Raw genomic sequence first — 20,643 nt, 5'->3', positions numbered from 1 at the left:
TTTTTAGTAAAAATACTTTATTAGAAATTCTGATTTTAACTGTATAAAATACATTTACTGAAAGCTTGCCAAATTTTGTGAAGGTACATAAATCATATCAGATGATGTATCAGTGCAATTGTATCACAGCTTCATGATATGATACTCGTATCGTATCTTTGTTTCACCTTTATACAAGACATCTTTTAATTTTTACTTTTAATGACATTGTTACATTGTTTGATGACATCTATTTCATTAACATTAAAGGAAATAAATGGTTGCAACCCAAACTGTTAATTATTTTGGAAAATTATAATTTTGATGTTCATGTAAACAGGCCTTTAACTCTCACTTTGCTGTTTGATTTTATACAGAGCTATTTTTTGAAAGGAACTTTTTTTTAAATAAATCATTTAAGAATGTATATTTAAGAAATTGTGTCATTCTCTTTATTATTATTTATTTGTCATTAATTTATGATGGGTATGTCATATTTGAAACTTACAAAAGCAGAAAAAGAGGTTTTACGTAAATAATTGCTGTTGCTAATGTGAACCAAGCCTACTATTTATGTTTAGAAAATGAAATTAAGTTATAAGTTGATGGGTGAAATTATTTATTTATTCCTCATGTTACAACATTTTATATCTAATATAGTCTCTGTACTTTACTGTTTTCCCTAAACTGAAAACTTAGGAAGAATGCTACTGTATTTTTCCTAGTAAGCATTTAATTGGCAGGGAATTAAAGTAGAATAAAAATTGACTGTTGTTATTAACAGGGGGGGATACCTACAAAACTATTATAGCTATATAATATAACTATAGCTATTATTTTTGATAACAAAGTTAAATTCAGTGTTGTAAGAAAAAAAATTGACTACAGTAATATCTCATAAGTTTTTGGACTGTTTATATGTGGTTAAAAAGAATTAACAAATTGCACTTATTTGGAAAAGGAACTATTCATGGAGAAATTTAATTCTAAGACGATACTTCAGCTCTACACACACAACAGTTTGATTCATTTGTGCATCAGCCTATGAGATTTGCATACCACTAGTCTTGAGCTACCTCCTAAAAAACATTTAATGTGGACTGCACTAGTACATGATATCATCATGCAACAATAGGAGGGTGACACAATATACGTGTGCAGTAGCTCCCCCTAAGTACTTTTGCTTGAATTAACTTCATTATTTTGCTCAGCATCATCTAGAATGGGCATGTTCCAAAATTATTAAACAATTATTTGAGATTTATGATAATTTATGACTGAGTTTACTTTTGTTCAAATTTACCTGGTTTAATGTTTGTTTTTTGCATAACCATTGTAGTTTCTTTAACTTCATTTTGGAAAAAAAAAATCCTTTGGTAATTTCCTGCTATTATGAATTCTCAAGTTACAGTAACTTCCACTTTGTTCTGTGATAGCGATGATGTTACTAACATGAGACCTGTTGCTACTGGGGACTCTGTCTTTGGAGGAATAACAGCCATTGTTCAATATGCTGTGTTCTTTTATGCATATTAGTCCTCCTCTTCCCTTCCATTTGAGCAGTGTTTCCCCACTTTGCACATGACTAGGATAATGATGATTCTGACTGACTTTTTACACCTCACCAGGTTTTGCTATGGGTACAGCTTTATTTGTGAAGGAAAATCTTCACCCTTCTAATCTCTTCCTTGACATGATTTCACAGGTATGTTTCTTTCTTTTTCTTTCCCCTGTGTCTTTCAGTTTCTCCTATGCTTTGCTGTATGAAACCCATACTCAAGATTACATTCTCATCCCTTCTTTGCCTGGTATTAGGATCCATGCAGACTTGTTCCTCAAACAACTATGCACCAGTACTAACATTTATTTTTCCCTTCATCTACTTGACTCTTTTGTTCTGGTTTACAGTCATTTTTTTTTCATTCCCAGTCTTTGGAATCTCTTTTAACTGCTTGGGGACAGACCCATTAACCTTCATTTCTCTTTCTAGTTCCCAATTTTCACATCTTTATCTTTTTCTTACAACACTTCTGTGTTACCTCTCATCACTTCATCTTATTTCAGAGGCACTTCATTGTGCATAAGAGGGGTTTTGTGGAGAGGTTTGTTCTCCTTTTACCACATTGGATCATACTTTTCTTCGGCTCTATCCTTCCTTACTTGGTTCCTCTGTTGTTGGAACTTATTAAGACTGAATGCTCTCCTAACTAATGCATGCCTCCCTTATGCTCATCTCCATGATCTTTGTTGGTTTCCATTTCTTCACCAAGAGGTTTTCATGGGTGTTCCTGACACCCTGGAGATCTGGGCCAAACTGGCACAGCATCAGTCCACATTGTCTACTTTGGTTTATTCTTTCACAACCTTGCACTTCTGTTCCTTCTTCTTCCTGTTTACCTACTTCCTGACATCCAGATTATTACTCACCTTTTTGGTGACTACCCTGTCAGGTCTAGTTTTGTGGAAGCTCATCTGTCTCTTTTTGATAGACTTTGGTCTTCATTTTTGAACAATCAATGAGTTCTTCAGGTTCTCACTAACAACAAATCTCTCCACTTCCTTTTCCTCCTCCCCCTTTCCCCTTTTCTTTTCCTTCTTCCTCCGATTCCATTTATCTTCAGAGTCTCGAGGAAGCAGTCTTAGATATCTTGGCCAAGAATACAATTGAGAGAGTACTTATCCCTGCTCTGGTTTATGAATCTCATCTCTTTGTGGTCATCAAGAAGATTGGGGATTGACATCCATTTGTGACATATTGTCTCTTAACTGATTTCTTGTCATTTCTCGATTCCGTATGGAGGATTTCTTTACTCTGTGGTGGTTCTTTTCACCTGGACTATTGATGAATAAAGTTGATGTTTCAGACACTTTTTTTACCCATTCTGATCTAACTGTCTTCCAGACATTTTCTTCATTTCATCTATCAAGATTGTCTTTCAGTTCCATGCTCTTCCTTTTGGCATTGCATCTACTCCTCATGTTTTCAACTATGTCATGAAGGTATTCACCTGCTGTTTTCTTCAGTTGGGGCTGAGGTTCTTTTATTACATGAATAATTGGCTTCTCTTTGCCCCTTCTTGAGAGGAGGACTCCTCCTCTCATACATACATACATACATACATACATTATTTTGCAGGAGGCTGCTCAGCTGGGCTGGCTTGTCAAGCTTAAGTATTTTCTAATGCCTACCCAATGTTTGATACATCTGGGTGTGTTCTTCAACTCCCACCTCAGTCTAGCTCAACCTTCACCTCTTCTCCTACAAGCAATAAAATGTCTTGTCATCAAGATTCATGCTTCTCATTTACACCCTTTGCACAAGGGTTCTTTCCTCAAACCTCTCATTCTTTTAGGCTATGCATATGTGCACCTCCTACCTGTGTAGTAGTCTCTCCATACTCAGGTTTTTCATTGGGTTTGCTTTCATTTGGTCATGCCTCTCATTGATGCCTTTGTCACTCTTCTCAGCACCAAACTTTCCATTTTCTTTTCCCCAGGTCTTCATCCTTCAGATCTGGCAGTCGATGCTCTCAGCCAGGACTGGTCTCATCTTTTTCTGTATGAATACCCTCCTCTTTGTCTTCTCCCCCATGTCCTCACTTTGATACATGACACACTTTGTCAAGCTCTGTTGGTGGTGCCTCTTTGGCTAGCACAACCCTGGTTTCTTGTACTTCATCAGTAGGTGTCCAGACCCCCTATACCTCTAGTCCATTTTTACTCTCTCTCGCTTCAACCACACATGCCCCTTATTCACCAAGGAGTGTTGTTTCTTCATCCTCATGTGTAGGATTTGTCCAGTCCATTGCCCACAGGTATGGCTTCTCTGTTTAACCTTTTTCTTATTCCATTCCTGGTGTCCTTCAACTCTGTCTGTTTATCATCAAAAGTGGTGAGTTTTTTATCATTGGTCCATCCACCACTCCCTTCCTCAGTGCAATGTTACAGTGGCTCACTTTTCAGCCTTTTTTCACATGGTTGTTCACACATGGATTTTCAGTTTCTGCCTTTACTGATTATCAGGTGTCTTTGTCAACTACATTTTGCTTTTCCTGTTAATACCAGGTTTATTTTTTCCTCTATCCTCTCCACTTTGTTCACATCCTTTTTTTTTTCACTGACTTCCTCATCCTACTCCTATGCCTCACTAGGACTTTAATGTGGTTTTACACATGCACTATTGGAGTAGTTGGCTTCATGTCCCTTACACCATCTTTTTCTGAAGACATATTTCCTTCTCCTTATCACCTGTATTCATCATTATTTGGTTATTTGTGCCATTAATGCTTCCTGTACTTTGTTCCACCATACTTACTTCTTTACCCTACTGGGCCTTTCTTCCTAAGACTTCAACTACTTGGGAAGGTAATTATTATTTCTCTCCCTTTGATTTCTCACCTCTATGCTTTTTTGGATCTAGATTCCTTCATTATGTCCAGTTCAGGCTGTTCATTGTTACTTAGCAAGAATGTCTGTCTCCCTTTCTGACCCCTCTTTGTCCAGGAGCCTCTTGCCTTCTACCCTTACTAAATGGGTCCCCAGCTCCTTCAGTTTGTGTATTCTTCCCTGGATATTGATGCTCACAGCCTTTTTCACATTTAATGTTTGCCCAAGCCCCTCCACCATTGTTTTGTGAGATTCTAGTTGTTTTGTGTATGAAGGTGAAGCATTGCTTTGGAAGTTAACATTTTCTTTACCTGAAAATCTAATTCTATAAATACTCACCTCTTCCCACCTGTCCTCTCCACTTATGATGCACTTTTTTTTGCTTATCTAATAATAAAGTTAATTTTAGTGCAAGTTCTTAGGGGAAGCTACTATGCAAGGAGGTTGTGTCACCCTCCTATTGGTGGAGAGCTATTGTCACATAATGGTAACATCATGCTCTAGTACAGTTCATGTTAAACACATGTTTTTAGGTGGGAAGTAGCTAGTGGCATGCATATCTCGTTGGTAGATGCACAAAGGTATCAAGTTGTTCTGTGCGCAGTGGTATGTATTAGAAATACATTTTCAGCTAACGAAGATTTTAACATCAATCATGTTAAGTTCTGTGATAATATATTGCTATAGATTTTCTGATATAAAAGTGTGACTGTATAGACCTAATTAGCAATGGTCATAATATTTATTAATTCTTTTTCCACTAGATGCATGAAAGTTAAGAATATCTTTTGTTAGCCAAATTATGCAAAAATGTGACATAAGTAATTAGACACCCCTGAGATGGAAAGAGAGTCAAAGCATCACAACCCTGCTATAACCTGACTAATCATCAGACATGATCCCCCTTGAGCATGTATGGGCTATCCTTGACCAATTCATGTGAAAGCATTCCAGTAATTTCACTTCACAAGACTCTTTAATATAGATTCTGTGCTAAGAATGGGCTGAAATCTTTCAGACAAGTAATGCTGATCTTGTCCACACTGTGTGTAAGATCATTACTGCTCTGCATAAAGAAAAAGGCTGCACCACAAAGCATTAACCTTACTGAAATTTTACCAACTATTGCTGTCTATGGTTTCAGAATAAGCTTTTGTTTTTTAAAACTGGATGTCTGTTTACTTTTGTCAAGTCTCTGTTTGTGTACTGAGATTTCACATTCAATGCTTTTTTCTTCCAGGTGTCCAGTTGTCTACTATAGAGTTGTTCTAGTAGAGGGTCCCCCATCGTCTTTGGGATATCGTGCTAAGAAGGGCCACACCTATTTATATACTGTAGGATATTCACTTTTGTTTGGAACATTTTTTTTTATAAGATAGTGACTACCAATAAATTTAAGGTCCAACTTTTATAAAATCAAAAAAAAATAATATATATATATATGTATGTATGTGTGTGTGTGTGTAAATGCAAAAAAAAATGTGTGATATAAAAATGTGGATTATTAATGAAAAAAAAATATATGTACATGTTTCTTTTTTTTTTTGCTATGGATAAATATTTATATATTTATCTTAACAGTTTTAACTGTATTATTGCAGTTTTTTATTTGTCTCATGGCACAAATAGATAACTGAAATATATTGTAACATTTCATAGTGTTGAATTTCAGAACTTTTAGCAACAAGACATTATTATTTTCAGTGGTATAAAGCCTTTAGCTTCAAAATTCAAAAAGTAGTTTTCTTTTTATAATAACACACTCAAGATTTTAAATTACTAAGCAAACTGGGAATTCTGTAAGTTATTTGACTGCTTTTTCCTTTTCTTGTTTGTTTACTTTTCCTTTGTTAATAACTCACTCAAGATTTTAAATTACTAAGCAAACTGGGAATTCTGTAAGTTATCTGACTGCTTTTTCCTTTCTTGTTGTTTACTTTTCCTTTGTTAATAACTCACTCAAGATTTTAAATTACTAAGCAAACTGGGAATTCTGTAAGTTATCTGACTGCTTTTTCCTTTTCTTGATTGTTTACTTTTCCTTTGTTAATAACCCACTCAAGATTATAAGTTACTAAGCAAATTAGCACTTCAGTAAGAATCATCTGACTGTTTTTGTTTGTGTAGGTAGGAACGTCTCAGTCTTATATACCCAGGACAGTGGACTCCTTCTTTTCTTCTGTACCATATCATCCAATATGGTATTCTGCAGAACCACCAGGTATTTTAGAGTATGTGGAACATCTTGAGCTCCTTGTAACTCCATTTTTGAATTCTGAGTGAGTTTTCTTTGATAACGTATAACTTATAATGCCTATATTTTTAAGCTTCTTTGTTTTTTCTCTTTTAGCAGTATTTCAATGATATAGAACTTGTCTTATTTTCAATTTTGTTTTTGCAGAGCTTTCAAAGCAAGTTTTACTAGTAAGTCTGGCTTACACAGTCTAAAGCTTTTTCGTAGTGTAACTTAAAAAACTAGAATTCATGTATGCACTGAACCCTTACTGTATAGTAAAAGTTTATTTAGGGTGCAGAAAAAATCTAGAGTGTGCCACACAAAAGCAAGTCCATTAAAACAAGTAGAAATCTTACTTCAAGTTTGTGTGCCAGTGTTGATAAAGCTTTGATTTTTGTTTTTAGAATATTTTGTTTTAGTTTTCTTTTCCTTTGGAAAAAAAAGTGAAATCACATAGTAACATTGCACTTAGCCAGCCACCTTTAAAGCTTGTGGAATGAGGTTTTACTATAGTTATTCTTGAATTAGTAACACTTTGTGAAATAAGTTAAAATTTGTAATAATATAGCTGTGACATGGTAAGTCACTGTTATAAAATAATGTCTGTAAGGCCCCCTCAGTTTCTTAAAATTAATGATTTTGCATTTGTTAGTTATAGAATGATTGGTTAAGAAATAATTTAATCATAGATGAACTGGTTGTGTGACAAACATAACATCAAATTAAATGAAGTATTCTTCCTGGTATTATTTGTGCTATATGATTTACAAATTCAGCTCATCTTAATCTAAGCACTTCCAGGTCTGTTGAAACTCTTGTGAGATTATTGTGGGATATATTCCAGGCTGGTCTAATTTAACCGACATTTAATCTGAAGTCTGTATGTTTGAAATTTTAAAAATAATCACTTTGTTTTTCTTATTGAGGATATTGGTCTTTATTTGTCATCTGTTAGTTTTTATTGTTGTACATTATTAACAAAGATATATTTTTTTTAGAAAATCAAGAACAAAAATTAGCCCCTGCATACTGCTGAGTGGTCCCTCAGGCTGTGGAAAGTTAACTGTTGTCAAAGCTCTTTCTCGGCGTCTTAACATGCATTTTTACCAGGTACAGATGCAAACATCAGAAAGCAATAAACTTTAATTATTAGAATATTTTCTAATTACACTGTTACATTTTCATTTTGGTTCCATTATTTTATGTATTCGTGTAAAGCAAAAAATAATACAAATAATTATAGTCAACATTAATATTAAAGTGTTGGTTGTACTTCAAAGGTGCTTCTAAAATGTAGTTACAGAAACTTAATTTTTGTTTAAAACAGATGAACTGCACCATTCAGCTTATTCATTTTTTAAATATTAGTGTATTGAACTGATAAGAGAAATGTGAAGTTCACCCTGTAAGCTAAAAAAAGTTAAGAATATTAAAGTAAAAACAATCCCTGAAAGTTAAAATAACTTAAAGTAAGACAAAGAAATAATAGATTTTTTCACAGAGTTACATTCAAAATTTAGTTAAACAATTTTATTATTAATGTATGTCAATAAGTGTGGCATTAAAACATTTTTTTGAATTTCAAAAGAAAATATTGAAATAAATTCTTATTCTTCCCTTCCCTGTGTCACGTGACACTCGTCTGTGCTTTGAATTCCCCATTTTAATTTTTCTTTCTGCCTTCTTATGGATTGCAGCCTCTAACTATTTACAGGCTTGTACGTTATATATTGACAAGCCAGAATATAAAATTTGAGCATCCAATCTTCTTGCTTTACTGAGATATTACAAAATTTTCTACACCCACATGACGTGTCTTACTGTCTCTCTCTATCTTTCAAGATATGTCTATAATTGTCTCCTGACATTACTGTTATAAAAGAAAATAAAAAGAGTAAGTTCTGAACAATAAATGTTATATACTGAAGTCTGTGCATGTATATTATTAGAAATAGGTACTAATTTAAATTTATAAAGTCTACTAATGTTTTATCTAGCTTATTTACCTTGACAATTTTTGGGACAGTGACCACATTTCAGGTGTCAAATTCATCAATTTTCAAAATTTAAGTAAAGAAATAATTCTAAATGTATTTCAACAATTTTTTACTAAATAATATTTGACGTTTATGTTTTTACATTTCTGCATAGTTCTGAGAAGTCTTGCATGTAAACAGTGAAGTTATCAGTTTTTTCTGCCCATCCCCAAACAAAGGTTCATATTTGCTTAGATATAATTATTCCCTGAGAATATAATTTTCAAAGCTATGTTTCTCACTGAGTTTTATTAGTGCCACATCTTGGTTCCCACTTTTTTATGAGCTCACAGCAGGTGATTGAACAACTACTAACAAAATTCGGTTTTCAAACTAGCTACAGGCAAAGTTTAAAATAACACTGTACATTGAAATAAATGTTGTAAACTAATTATGTCAGTGTATAGTGAATAATGTGGTGTGAAAAGTAATTTATGGTTTCATGAGAAGGTGATGACAAAACCTAGCTCGTGCAGAGAAGAATAAAAGACTTTATTAGAAAGTTTAGAAGATTTTGGAACAAACCACATATCTGGAAGTATTGTTCATAGTTTCTTTAGATGTTCCTTTCATTTCTGAAAATGGTGTTGTGTTAAATTATTTGTTTGAAAGCTGCATTTTCTCTTATGACAAGACATCAGGTAAGCTTTATAAGGCTTAAAGTACAGTAGGCGATGGCAAAATATTCAAGTGACTTAAATGTATTATACGTTATTGTTAAGTTTGTCATATTGAAAAAATGCACATAAGTAAAATAACTTATAATTTATTGAAAAGCAATTATATTTGTCATATATAAATTGACTTGAACCAAAAATATTAAGAAAAATATTGTTACCTAATTTGGCTTGTCCCTATCAATTAATCTTTCACAAATATTTCTTTAATCCTTACTAAATAACAGAAATTTCAAAGAATATATTTCATGACAAGCACTTTCTTTACATAATCTACACTATCACACTTTTTTATTGGACTTTAACTTAATCAGATATTCTATTTCAAAGAGTCAGTAAAAGTTGTATAAGCCCCCCCCCCCCCCCAGTAGCACAACGGTATGTCTGCAGACTTACAATGCTAGAATCCGGGTTTCGATAGCCAAGCACAGATAGCCCATTGTGTAGCTTTGTGCTTAACTTCAAATAAACAAAGAAGTTGTATGCTGAACTCACTACACTGAGTGGACTTAGCTTTATAAATTAGAAGATTTCTTATATGTTGAGTCCTCTTGTGGTGATTTTAAATTAACTGTGGTGTACACCTGTTTAGTAATCAGTATTAATGTACCTCAAAGGTCAAATTCCCACTTAAGATCAATCACTTTTTTATAATGATAGCAGATTGAGATTATCAATTAATACTCAAGAATAAATTGGGATAGAGTATCTTCACACCTATAGTTACATTTGTAAATGTAAGGAATTGTTTAGTGCATATTTTACTGATTATATGCTAAAAGTAAAAATTCTGAAGGGTGGGGTGTTGCATTCTCTGAATACTTTTCCAGTTCTGTACTTTATTAAATGCCGAATTTTAATTTTTTATTCACTTTCATACATTTTATTCTTGTGTTTATATTAGTGTTAATTCAGTGTGGTAACATTAGTGCTACAAATTTTGCCTTTTGATATATTTTATTGTGCCCAAAGCTAGACTTTTACATGTTTTCTTTAAATCAAGATAATTGTTTTTTTTTTATATTATAGATTACACGGATGCTGATTTTTGTTTTGTTACATGTATTTTTTTAGATCAATTGCTATGAAGTCACAGGAGATTCCCCTGGTTCCACTGAAAATCGTCTAAAAGCTATGCTACAAAAGAGTATGTTTAACAGCAGTTATCTAAAACATTACACATACTTTTGCCAAGTTAACTTCATATTTAGCAATCAAAGACCAAGAGTCATGTGAATCAATCAGAAAAACTTTATTTTTAAAAAGAAAGAAAAATCTGTCAGCAGATCTATGCTATAGCTTGCAGTGACTGTGCATTTAAATACTAAATATGAATTATGAATTAGTCTACATCATAAAATTCATTGGACTGTTTTTCTTGAAATTTTTAGCTAAGAAAATCTGACCATCACTTGTATAACAAAAAGAATAAAAACTTAATATTGAGAAGTATACAATAAAAAAAGGAGGAAGGTGATGTGAGAGTGATACTTGTTAGGGTTATAAAGTACAGAAGTGATACCATATTGATGGTTGTAAAAAACCTTCTGAATGAAAATAATGTCACAGTGATAGTCACTAGAGATCTCTAGTGCTAAGATGAGGTTGGAATGATAGTTAGTAGTAAGTTTCTCTAGCAGTGAGATGGTGTTTGAGTGATCGTTACTGGGAAGGGGAAACAACACTGAGTTGATAGTTATTAGGGTTCTCAAGTGCTAAGAAAATGCCAGATTGGTAGTTATTAGGGCTCTATAACACTAAAGTACCAGATTAGTAATTATTAGAGTTCTCTTACAATAAGATGCTAGATTGGTAGTTATTAAAGTTCTCTAACACTAAGATGCTAGATTAATAATTATTAGGGTTCTCTAACAATAAAATGCCAGATTAATAATTATTAGGGTTCTCTAACACTAAGATGCCAGATTAATAATTATTAGGGTTCTCTAACATTAAGATGCTAGATTGGTAGATATTAGAGTTCTCTAACACTAAGATGCCAAATTGCTTATGATTAGTGTTCTTAAGCATTAACACAATGTCAGATTTTTAATTATTAGAGTTCTGTAACAATAAGATGCCAGATTGTTAGTTCCTAGGATTCTCCAGCACTAAGGTGAAGAGTATTGGTAATTATTAAAGAGTTCTCAAGCTCTGAAGGGAAGTTAAATAAATATTTTTACATCACTAATTCATTTGATAAGATACCATTAACTGGAGGAGAGGTGGGGGTAGATGTAAATGTAAAAATGAAAGTAATGAAAAGTCAAAACTAATAAAGATTATATTTGGAAGTTTTAACTATTATTGATTTGTTGAAAGGAGAAGTGTTTGTTACACAGTTAAAACTTGTTAGAAAGTAATATAATACCTATCAGTCAAGCTGAATTTATGGTAACTTACAAATGCTGACTAACTGTAGAGATTTCAGACATTTTTGATAACCTATGTTATAAGAAGTTTATTTTTGTAGTAACTGATTATTTTCCAGCATTAAATTCTCAGAGATGTTAATGACAAGTAATTTCAAAAATGGTCTTCATGTCCTGATTTTTTTGTTAAGTATGGCTAAATTATTTTCATCTTGCAGGTACAAAGTTTGATATTTATGGTTTATATAGATGTTTTTTTTTTATACTGTTGTAGCATGTAATTTATTCATTATCTCTTTCCTCACCAGATGTCTTGACCATTCCATATAATGTCTCTATCCCAAAACTGATTTTGCAAAATATATATTTTATGTTATGGGGGAAAATATCAAGTTTACTTACATATTTGGCTACGGTGTTTTGTTTTATCTTACTCTAAACCATCTTTTGCATTTTATGTATTTTATCTAGTTATAGACATATTCAGACAAAAAACAAACAAAATAAGTAAAAATGGTTAATTAGACAGAATATTCTGTAAGATTTCAACACTGAATTTTTCTGCAAAAAAATATTTTGTTTTATAAAGTTACATGGAATTAGTAATCATGCAGAAATATTATAAACTGAGTGAAAAGGTAAGAAATTATCTGGTGTTACATCATTTTTTTAGCAATTTACTATTAAAGGAGACAAAGTTACCAATACCAAGAAATTCAGGCTTATTTTCTGTGGGTTTTTTTGGATATTAACTTATCAAAGTAGTTTGTTAAGCTTACTTTTATCAAAATCCTTGTAAAGGATTTTATAAATATCAAGATGTTCTGTTTATCTATAAAAGGTGCAGGTGTGGTTGAATTTAATGTAATTACTTAAAATATTTTGGGCTGTGGTGAGTTGAAAGTAAAGTCTTGTTTTTTTTGTATAATATTTTTTAATTGACTTGTATTTCCACTGACTTTATTATCAATACTGCAGCGGCAATGTTTGCTCCATGCATTTTGGCCCTGAAAGATGTAGATGCTGTTGGAAAGGAGAAAGAACTTTTGGGTGATGGTGAGCATAATTTTATGTATGTATGTATGTAACAGTTATTTAGGTAGTTGTTGAAAGAAAAAATAAACTATTGGATGGTAATTTGATGTATATTTTTATATAAGTTTTTGTGAGGGTTACAAACTAGTTTGATAAAAAATTCACAAGAATATTGGAAATTATTATATGTTAATACTGTGATATAATTTTTCTTTTCCTAGGTTGTCTTTTATGTGTCAACAAAAATTTTCAGTTATTAGGAGTTAACATCAGTTGTATAAACAGTGTTTCGAAAGTATGTTTGTTATGAATTAATCATATATAGTGTCAACTGTTTGGTTGAAGTTACACTTTAAGGTTTTATTTTTAACTTCCTATTTCAAGTGACACTGAGCCTTTACTGTTAACTGTTTCAAGTCATATTTTAAATTTTACTGTCAACTTTGTGTTTCAAGTGATACTTTGAGATTTTAATGTTAATTGTTTGTTACAAGTAACACTTTGAGGTTTCACTGTTAACTTTTTCAAGTGATATTTTGAACTGTTACTGTTCTCAATAATATTTTGATGTTTCTCTGTTAACTCTTTGCTTTGAGTTATACTTCAAGATTATACTATTATCTGTTTTAAGTGAGGCTTTGAGATTTTATGCCAATTAATTTGAGTTAACATTTTGACAGTTTTTTTTTATTATCTAATAGTTTAGATAATTAGTATAGAACTTGTACAATTTGTCTGTAATAAACTAACTCTTTCAGACCCTCGTGTACTGAACACATTTTGTAACACCATCAAGTCTCTCAATGTCAGTAGCACTCAGTGGCCAGTAATTATTATAGCTACTACTTCAGAATCCCAGTCAAAGGTGTTGAGTGTAGAATTTTCTGGTACTTTTTTACATCTTATTAAAGTGAAGGTAAGGCTTAAGACCATAATTGATCAAATTATCTAGACAAAGCAAGGATTTTGGTTTCTAGCTATGAAAATGTTTAACATCATACAAGAGAAAATATCAAAGGGCAATATATATATATATTTTTTTTTTTAATTCTACTTTTGTTTCATGTTATTGTTACAAGATAAAAATTAATATTTTTTTTAATGAAATAAACATTAAATATTTCATTCAGAAATAAGAAGAGAAACTTTTTTCTTTCATTACTGTGTTATTTTTATTTTATGAATTTGTTCTAGCTTGACAGTAAAGAAGTTAATCACATTTATACTTTTTTTTTAGGAAAATGTAGAGTTGTAAACATAATAAATTGTCTTAACTGTTGATTAATGAAGGATAAAGACAAGCCTTAAAATGTACCCTGGAAATTATACTATTTGATGTTGTGAGTTTAATGTTGTAATTAATTTTTGTTTAGTTTATTTTATTAACAAAAAAAGACATTAATATCATCAGGAAAAAAATTCTAAATTTTTCAGTTATAAAGGCTATTTTTCTTTTATTAAAACTTATTTTCTATTTTCATTGAGATTTACTAAACTTGTAGTTGTTAAATGAGATGATTTTTTGTTTTTTCGAAAATTTAGCATAAAGATAATATTGATTGTTTTTAAAAATCATTATTTTATAATTAAACTTTTAAGTCATCTCGTACTCTGGCATATATTTATACACAGCATTTAATTGCATGAATTTGTGGAGAACAACCACTAAGAAACAATAATGAAACAAAGCTCAGTAAACTTAAAGTAACAAATTAACTTTGACCTCAAGGTGAAAAAATTAAGTCTCATTTAATATATTTTTAAAAAACACTTTTATGGTCTCAAGAGCGTTTCAAGTGTTAGTGTGTCGAACCATGAATCTGCAGGTATATTGTTTACATCCCATTCTCAAGAAAAAAAATAAATTTGAGCTCCACACTTTTGAGCTATGAGTGCATGACAAGAATTGCTAAAATTTTGCTATTTGGTAAACCAAGTGTTACTAGTGAATGCTACTGATTAGCTAGCTGCCTTACCTCTAGTTTATCGGTTCAAAATTAGAGACAGATAGCTCTTGAGTAGTTTTGCACAAATATAAAAAACCAAACAAAGCATTTTTATATTTTATTACATGTATATCATAAGAAAAATGTACAGCCATTAGAATATTAGTAAATAAACATTCTGTTTGGCAAATGAAATAATGGTTTGGGCATATGATGGTTGGAACTGCTGAGGATTATTAATAAGATCATCAATAAAAATAGATATCCTGCCGGTTGAAGAATATAAATAATTTTCAGGAGATGAAATTCATAACGTGGTACTTGTACTTGTAGAATGACTGGTTAAGAAATAACTCAATTTTTGATGAACTTAATTTGTGGTAAGTGACTGTAAAAAAGTATTAACCAACAAAAATATTAATTATTAAAACTTTTATTTGTATTTAAAACATCTTTTCAGGTTGTACCTAAAATAGAATCATAAATTTGTGTGTTTAAAAAATAACTTGAACTCAGCTATAAGGCATTTGTATTATAACTTTTAAAAAACTCGGTTTGATACCCACCGTAGGTAGAGCACAGATAGCCTATTGTGTAGCTTAGTACTTTAAAATAAACAAAGTTTAAGATAGAAGACCACGTTAATCAGAAAATGGCCAAATTAATATTATGTATGTTAGTTGCTACTATTGAAATGAATTTACTTTTCAATAAGGTTTAGAATACAAAGTTTCATTTCTAACAAAAAAAAAATCTTGATAGTTTTGTGTGTAACAAAAGAGTTAATAGGTTTTATCCCTAAGATCAAGTGTTCAGTAATTTAAACTGTTACTTTGTTGTCATGTATGAATAATGGCTGTTTATTAGTTATAGTTTGCTGTTATGACTACAAAGTTTTATCTCGTAATACAATTTTTTCTTTAAACAGCCACCAAATGAAAAAGAGAGAAAAGCAATGATAGAAGGATTCTTGGAAGTTTGTCCTAGAGGAAATGATGTCAGTGCCTCATACCTGGCTCAGAGAACAGCAGTCAGTTTATTTTTAATGTTTTATTCACTGTAAAAAAAAAATATATATATTTTTTGGCTTAAAGCTTAATGTATTAAAAACCAATAAATATACACCCAGTAATGCCAGACTTAAATAATAATGCTGTAAATGAGGGTGCGAGCTGCCTCCATGTATTTTGAGCTGTAGCACATGAACTGTTCATGTGATGCAAAGTTACATGTGCTATGAACAATATTAAACATCACTTTCATTTAGATTCAGCTTTTACAACTAACCACCTCACTCAATTGAGCCCACATTTGTGGCATTAAGGTAGTAAAACTGAAATGGTTGCCTTCCTCAAACCATTTGTCTGATGTCATCCATTTAAACTAGAACTTTTTCAGACCCTTAGGATCTCTTCTACCAATTTCCTTTGAAATTGCTTTAACCAGTTCCTCACAACAGACAGATGTACAACTATGGTGGAATAAATTTTACCAACTGAATGTTTGCTCGTTTAGTTAACTTCTGGCTTTAAATCATAAACAAGTTTAAGAAACATTCAGAGAATAACAAGTTAGAAAAAAGTACAGTGTTCACTGGGTGAAACAAGTTAATATAGTAAAGTAAATTAAAAATTATTTTCAATTTTCTGGGCATTATTAACTAATTTATTAAGAAACTTGAAAATGATATTTTTTACTTTGGTAGTAAATTACAATGAAATCAATGTGTATGAAATCTGAATAGTTTTTACTTGTTGAGCAAAAATATATTATTTGGTCTGAACACTGTTTTCATTTTTGCTCCCATTTTCATTTAGATTTTAAATCTGCTTTTTTTTGACCAACACTTACAACACAGTAATAATATTTACAGTGACAACATACCTGAACAATATTACCACCAAAATATTCTTCTTCAACAAACAGTATAAGATTTGACTTGATAGGTAATTGTTTAATTATGATATTTTTGTTTTTATGTTTCACATTTAATGCTCAATTACATCCCACTACACTACTATCAAGTCATTATATTTAAATTACATTGAGATAGAATCAAATCATTAGTTCATGAATATTTCAACTGCTAATTTATTAGTCATTAATTCATGAGTATTTCAGCTACTACTTAATATTGACTCAAAGAATTACAATATTTTTGCTTTGGCTTTAACTATTAAGAATCAAACTATCAGTAATTCAGGGATATCTCAACTATTGCTTGAGCCAGAGTCAAGCCAATAATTCATATTCACCTTTGCTACTGCTTGAGCTAGAGTCAAGCTGATAATTTACAGATATTTCAGTTATTACTTCAACTGGTTTCAGTGCCTGAATTAACTGATACCTTAGCTACTGAACCAAGACATTAGTTCTCAAGGCAGTTGATTCATTATATTGAAACAAGTTTTTTTCTTATTCAAAGACTGCTTGTAAATAGAATGTAAGTGATATATAACATTTTATCTGAGAGAAGTAAATGTGAGGTTTAGTGGTAGAAGTATCTTACAAAGATTAATACATTGAACTATAACTAGTTTCTTTCTCATTACTCTTACACCCAGGGTTTTGTGTTGGGAGACTTCTCAGCTCTTGTTTCTCAGGCTGTTTGGTGTGCCTACAGAAGAATTAGGAAAACTGTGTAAGTTAGATTTGTGTTTCTTTTGCTACATCCTGGATCAATGTCTATTACAGTACTTCCAGTAGCTCTAAATTCCAAAATTTTTAAGTCCTCCTAAAAATCCATAACATTTCACAAAAGCCCTAAAGTAACAAAATGTATTCTGTTTCCCAGGAAGTCTAGCTGATAACAGCACCGACCTTGGCCTGGTTCATGTACATGAACTGAGGCAGGATTTCTATTTCCTTTTATAATAACATTTCAGAAGAACCACCTGATGTAGGGCTAAAACATCAGCATCTACATCTCCAGGCATATGCTAAGTAATCTTGTTTTTAATATCAGATAAGGAAGATTTATAGTCTTAATATTGAAAATTTATTATAATATATTTTTGGAAACATCTCTGAATGTTCATACATTTTCACCCTAAGTAACCCTAAATTTATCTCATAAAAATGTCTTAAGAAAGCCATTATTGTTTTATGTAGTGCTTTTAAGTAGCTCAGAATAAGAATATCTATTCTACTGTTCTTGTTAAGACTTCTATGAAGAATATCATGAAACGTTTGGCATTTGCTTAAAAGAAAACAACAAAAATTGTAAAATGTTACTAATCATCAAATTAATGATTTGTTTTTATGCATCACCACCAATGGGGTCTGCATATTGTATCACGTTGAGAAATTTTACAGTTTTACCTGTTACAGCACTTGCTATATTTAACTGACTAAGAAATTGGGTGATATATCTTTTAATTTTCTTTCTGTGTGAAGTATATAGTAAATCCCAGCAGCAAATAATATAATTAATTGTGATATTGAAGGTGTGTTTGTTTAATTTTTATGTGGCTGACTTGTACATTATTTAAGAACCCTATAGTTAACAAAGTCATGGGTCCATAAGAAATTTGATGCATAAATAGTTTAGAAAAAAATAGGATTAGAATGCCATTAGTATTTTAGGGTTAATTATTTCTATAAATTTTTAGAACATTTTGTATGACAAAGGGTCATTATGTCTCTCTACACCTATAAGATTTACTTAGCTTCAATTGCTATATGTTATAATCTGGTAGAACTCAAAACTGATGATTCAATACATCATTTTTTGTCATCATAATCATGCTGCTCTCATAAGTTATAGAAAGAATAAAAGGTGTTGTTGGTTTTGATTTACAGAAAATAAACGTTGGTCTCTGTTTACTGTTTATAATGTTTAAAGTTAATTGTTACTTTACATTTTTACCACATTTTATGATTTTTTTTTTACTTACTTTCCTAATTTAAGCATTTTCACACTATGACATCATGAAACATATAATTGTAGAGATGAAATATGATTAAAACTTTTGAAATGTAGATTAATAACAAACAAATTTAGTTATTAAAAACGAATTTAAAAGTAAGGTTTGCATATTCATACAATAATTATTTAAAAAGTTAAATTCTAAAGAATTATTAATAGAATTACTAAGGTGTTAGTTTTGAGGAAATAGTTTCTTATATATTTTAAAGTAAGATTTATTGTTTGTTTACATTTGAGGTTCTAATTGTAGTTTGTGTATAAATGTGTGTTTGTGTAGCAATCTTCTACATTGTTAAGGTATGAAATATGAAAAAAAAAAAAAAAGATTTTGAGGTATTAATATACTTAATGTATTCTTCAAATCTACTTATATTTTAATCAGTAGATATGTGAAATAAAAGACATGTTTAGTTCAAACCACTTTCTTTACTGCAGAAAAGATTTCTCACTCAATACAGAAGAAGAGGAGGACATTTGTTATGCTGGAATTTTGCTTTTACAAAAAGACCTTTTGGAATCATTAGAATTCTTACAAGCTAAACATGCTGAAGCTATAGGTGCACCAAAGGTAAGTTAGAAACTTACTATAGGTGAAGCAATCTTGGGCTGTTTATTACATATTATAGATCGCCAGGGATTATTGCTATGATGCCCAATTATGATGTAGTTTTAATATGACATAATGTTTTGTGTATTATGTTTGTGACAACCAGTTCTTGTCCCTCGCTGACAATTTTCATCAGGGTTTGTGTAATCGATCAGCAAGGATTTCCAATGTGATTCATAGATCAACAAGAATTACTAGTATAATACTAGATGAATACAGGACTACCATAATTATGCTAGGTCAGCTCAGGATTAGTTGTATGATGCTAGGTCAACACATAATTACTAGTATAGTACTAGTTCAACACAAGAGTTCTACTGTAATACTAGGTCAACACGTGATTACTAGTATAGTTCTAGTTCAACACAGGAGTTTTACTGTGATACTAGGTCAACACATGATTACTAGTATAGTACTAGTTCAACACAGGAGTACTACTGTAATACTAGGTCAACATGTGATTACTAGTATAGTACTAGTTCAACACAGGAGTTCTACTGTAATACTAGGTCAACACATGATTACTAGTGTAGTACTAGTTCAACACATGAGTTCTACTGTAATACTAGGTCAGCACGTAATTACTAGTGTAGTACTAGTTCAACACAAAATTAGTAATAGGATGCTAAACAACAATTATTACTACTGTTATGTTCAGTTAACTCTCACTCCAGGCTGGCCCCAGGGACCGACCTCATAACCATTTTGTGCTTACTGTAGTTTTCATACTATAACTTTTAATACAGTAGGAGGATCTTCATGAAATTTTGCAGATTATCAGTAAACATTACAAGGCTTTAGTAGACAAAATATAAGATCTTTTATTACATTTTAATATTTTATATGTAATGATTTGCTTGTGCATTTTTTTCTTTTCAAATGTTGACCATCCAATGCAAAGTAATTTTGATTTTGAAGATTAAAAATACTTTTATGCATCAGAAAATTGTCAGATTTCACATGTGAAATCTTTATAACCTCTAGATAATTAACAAACGTTTTTCTGTTAGAAAAATCTATATTTTATCTGTATTTTTACTGTTGTGTCTCTGTATGGGTTTGGTTGAGCTGACTGACCCTGTAACCACCGTACAAAATTAGGAAATAAATATATACTAAGCTTTTTTTGTTCTAGAATGACTACAAATTATAACACAAAACCACAAATGTATAACAGTATACATCTATATATATATTTATTTTATTGACCTTTCAACTGTGCCTAATTAACATTACATAAGTTGCAATCATGTGGTGCACATGCACACATGTTACTCTATGATCAATACTATAAAAAATATAAAACTGGTCTTTACAAAGTGTCTTGTCTGTGTTCTAATGGACTGTATTTTGTAATGTACAGTCACATTTCAATTATAATACATTACACACACACACACACACACATATATATATATATATATATATATATATATATATA

The 20,643-nt window shown here is 31.1% G+C and overlaps 1 protein-coding gene across 1 annotated transcript in view; it reads left to right on the top strand.

The window, feature by feature from the left end:
• Positions 1-20,643, top strand: part of LOC106458269 (peroxisome assembly factor 2-like) — a 68,283-nt gene that overhangs the window by 23,370 nt on the left and 24,270 nt on the right. The window contains exons 5-13 of the mRNA XM_022384445.1: positions 5,606-5,699; positions 6,493-6,644; positions 7,600-7,711; positions 10,389-10,461; positions 12,665-12,742; positions 13,480-13,637; positions 15,596-15,697; positions 17,232-17,308; positions 19,031-19,163. Of these exons, the coding sequence (XP_022240153.1) occupies positions 5,606-5,699; positions 6,493-6,644; positions 7,600-7,711; positions 10,389-10,461; positions 12,665-12,742; positions 13,480-13,637; positions 15,596-15,697; positions 17,232-17,308; positions 19,031-19,163 (979 nt within the window). The remainder of the gene's footprint in view (positions 1-5,605; positions 5,700-6,492; positions 6,645-7,599; positions 7,712-10,388; positions 10,462-12,664; positions 12,743-13,479; positions 13,638-15,595; positions 15,698-17,231; positions 17,309-19,030; positions 19,164-20,643) is intronic.

Source organism: Limulus polyphemus, unplaced genomic scaffold (genome assembly GCF_000517525.1).
Source record: "Limulus polyphemus unplaced genomic scaffold, Limulus_polyphemus-2.1.2 Scaffold438, whole genome shotgun sequence".
NCBI classification, from domain to species: Eukaryota; Metazoa; Arthropoda; class Merostomata; order Xiphosura; family Limulidae; genus Limulus; species Limulus polyphemus.
The sequence above is the reverse complement of the archived record's forward strand: the minus strand, read 5'-3'. Positions and strand labels throughout refer to the sequence as shown.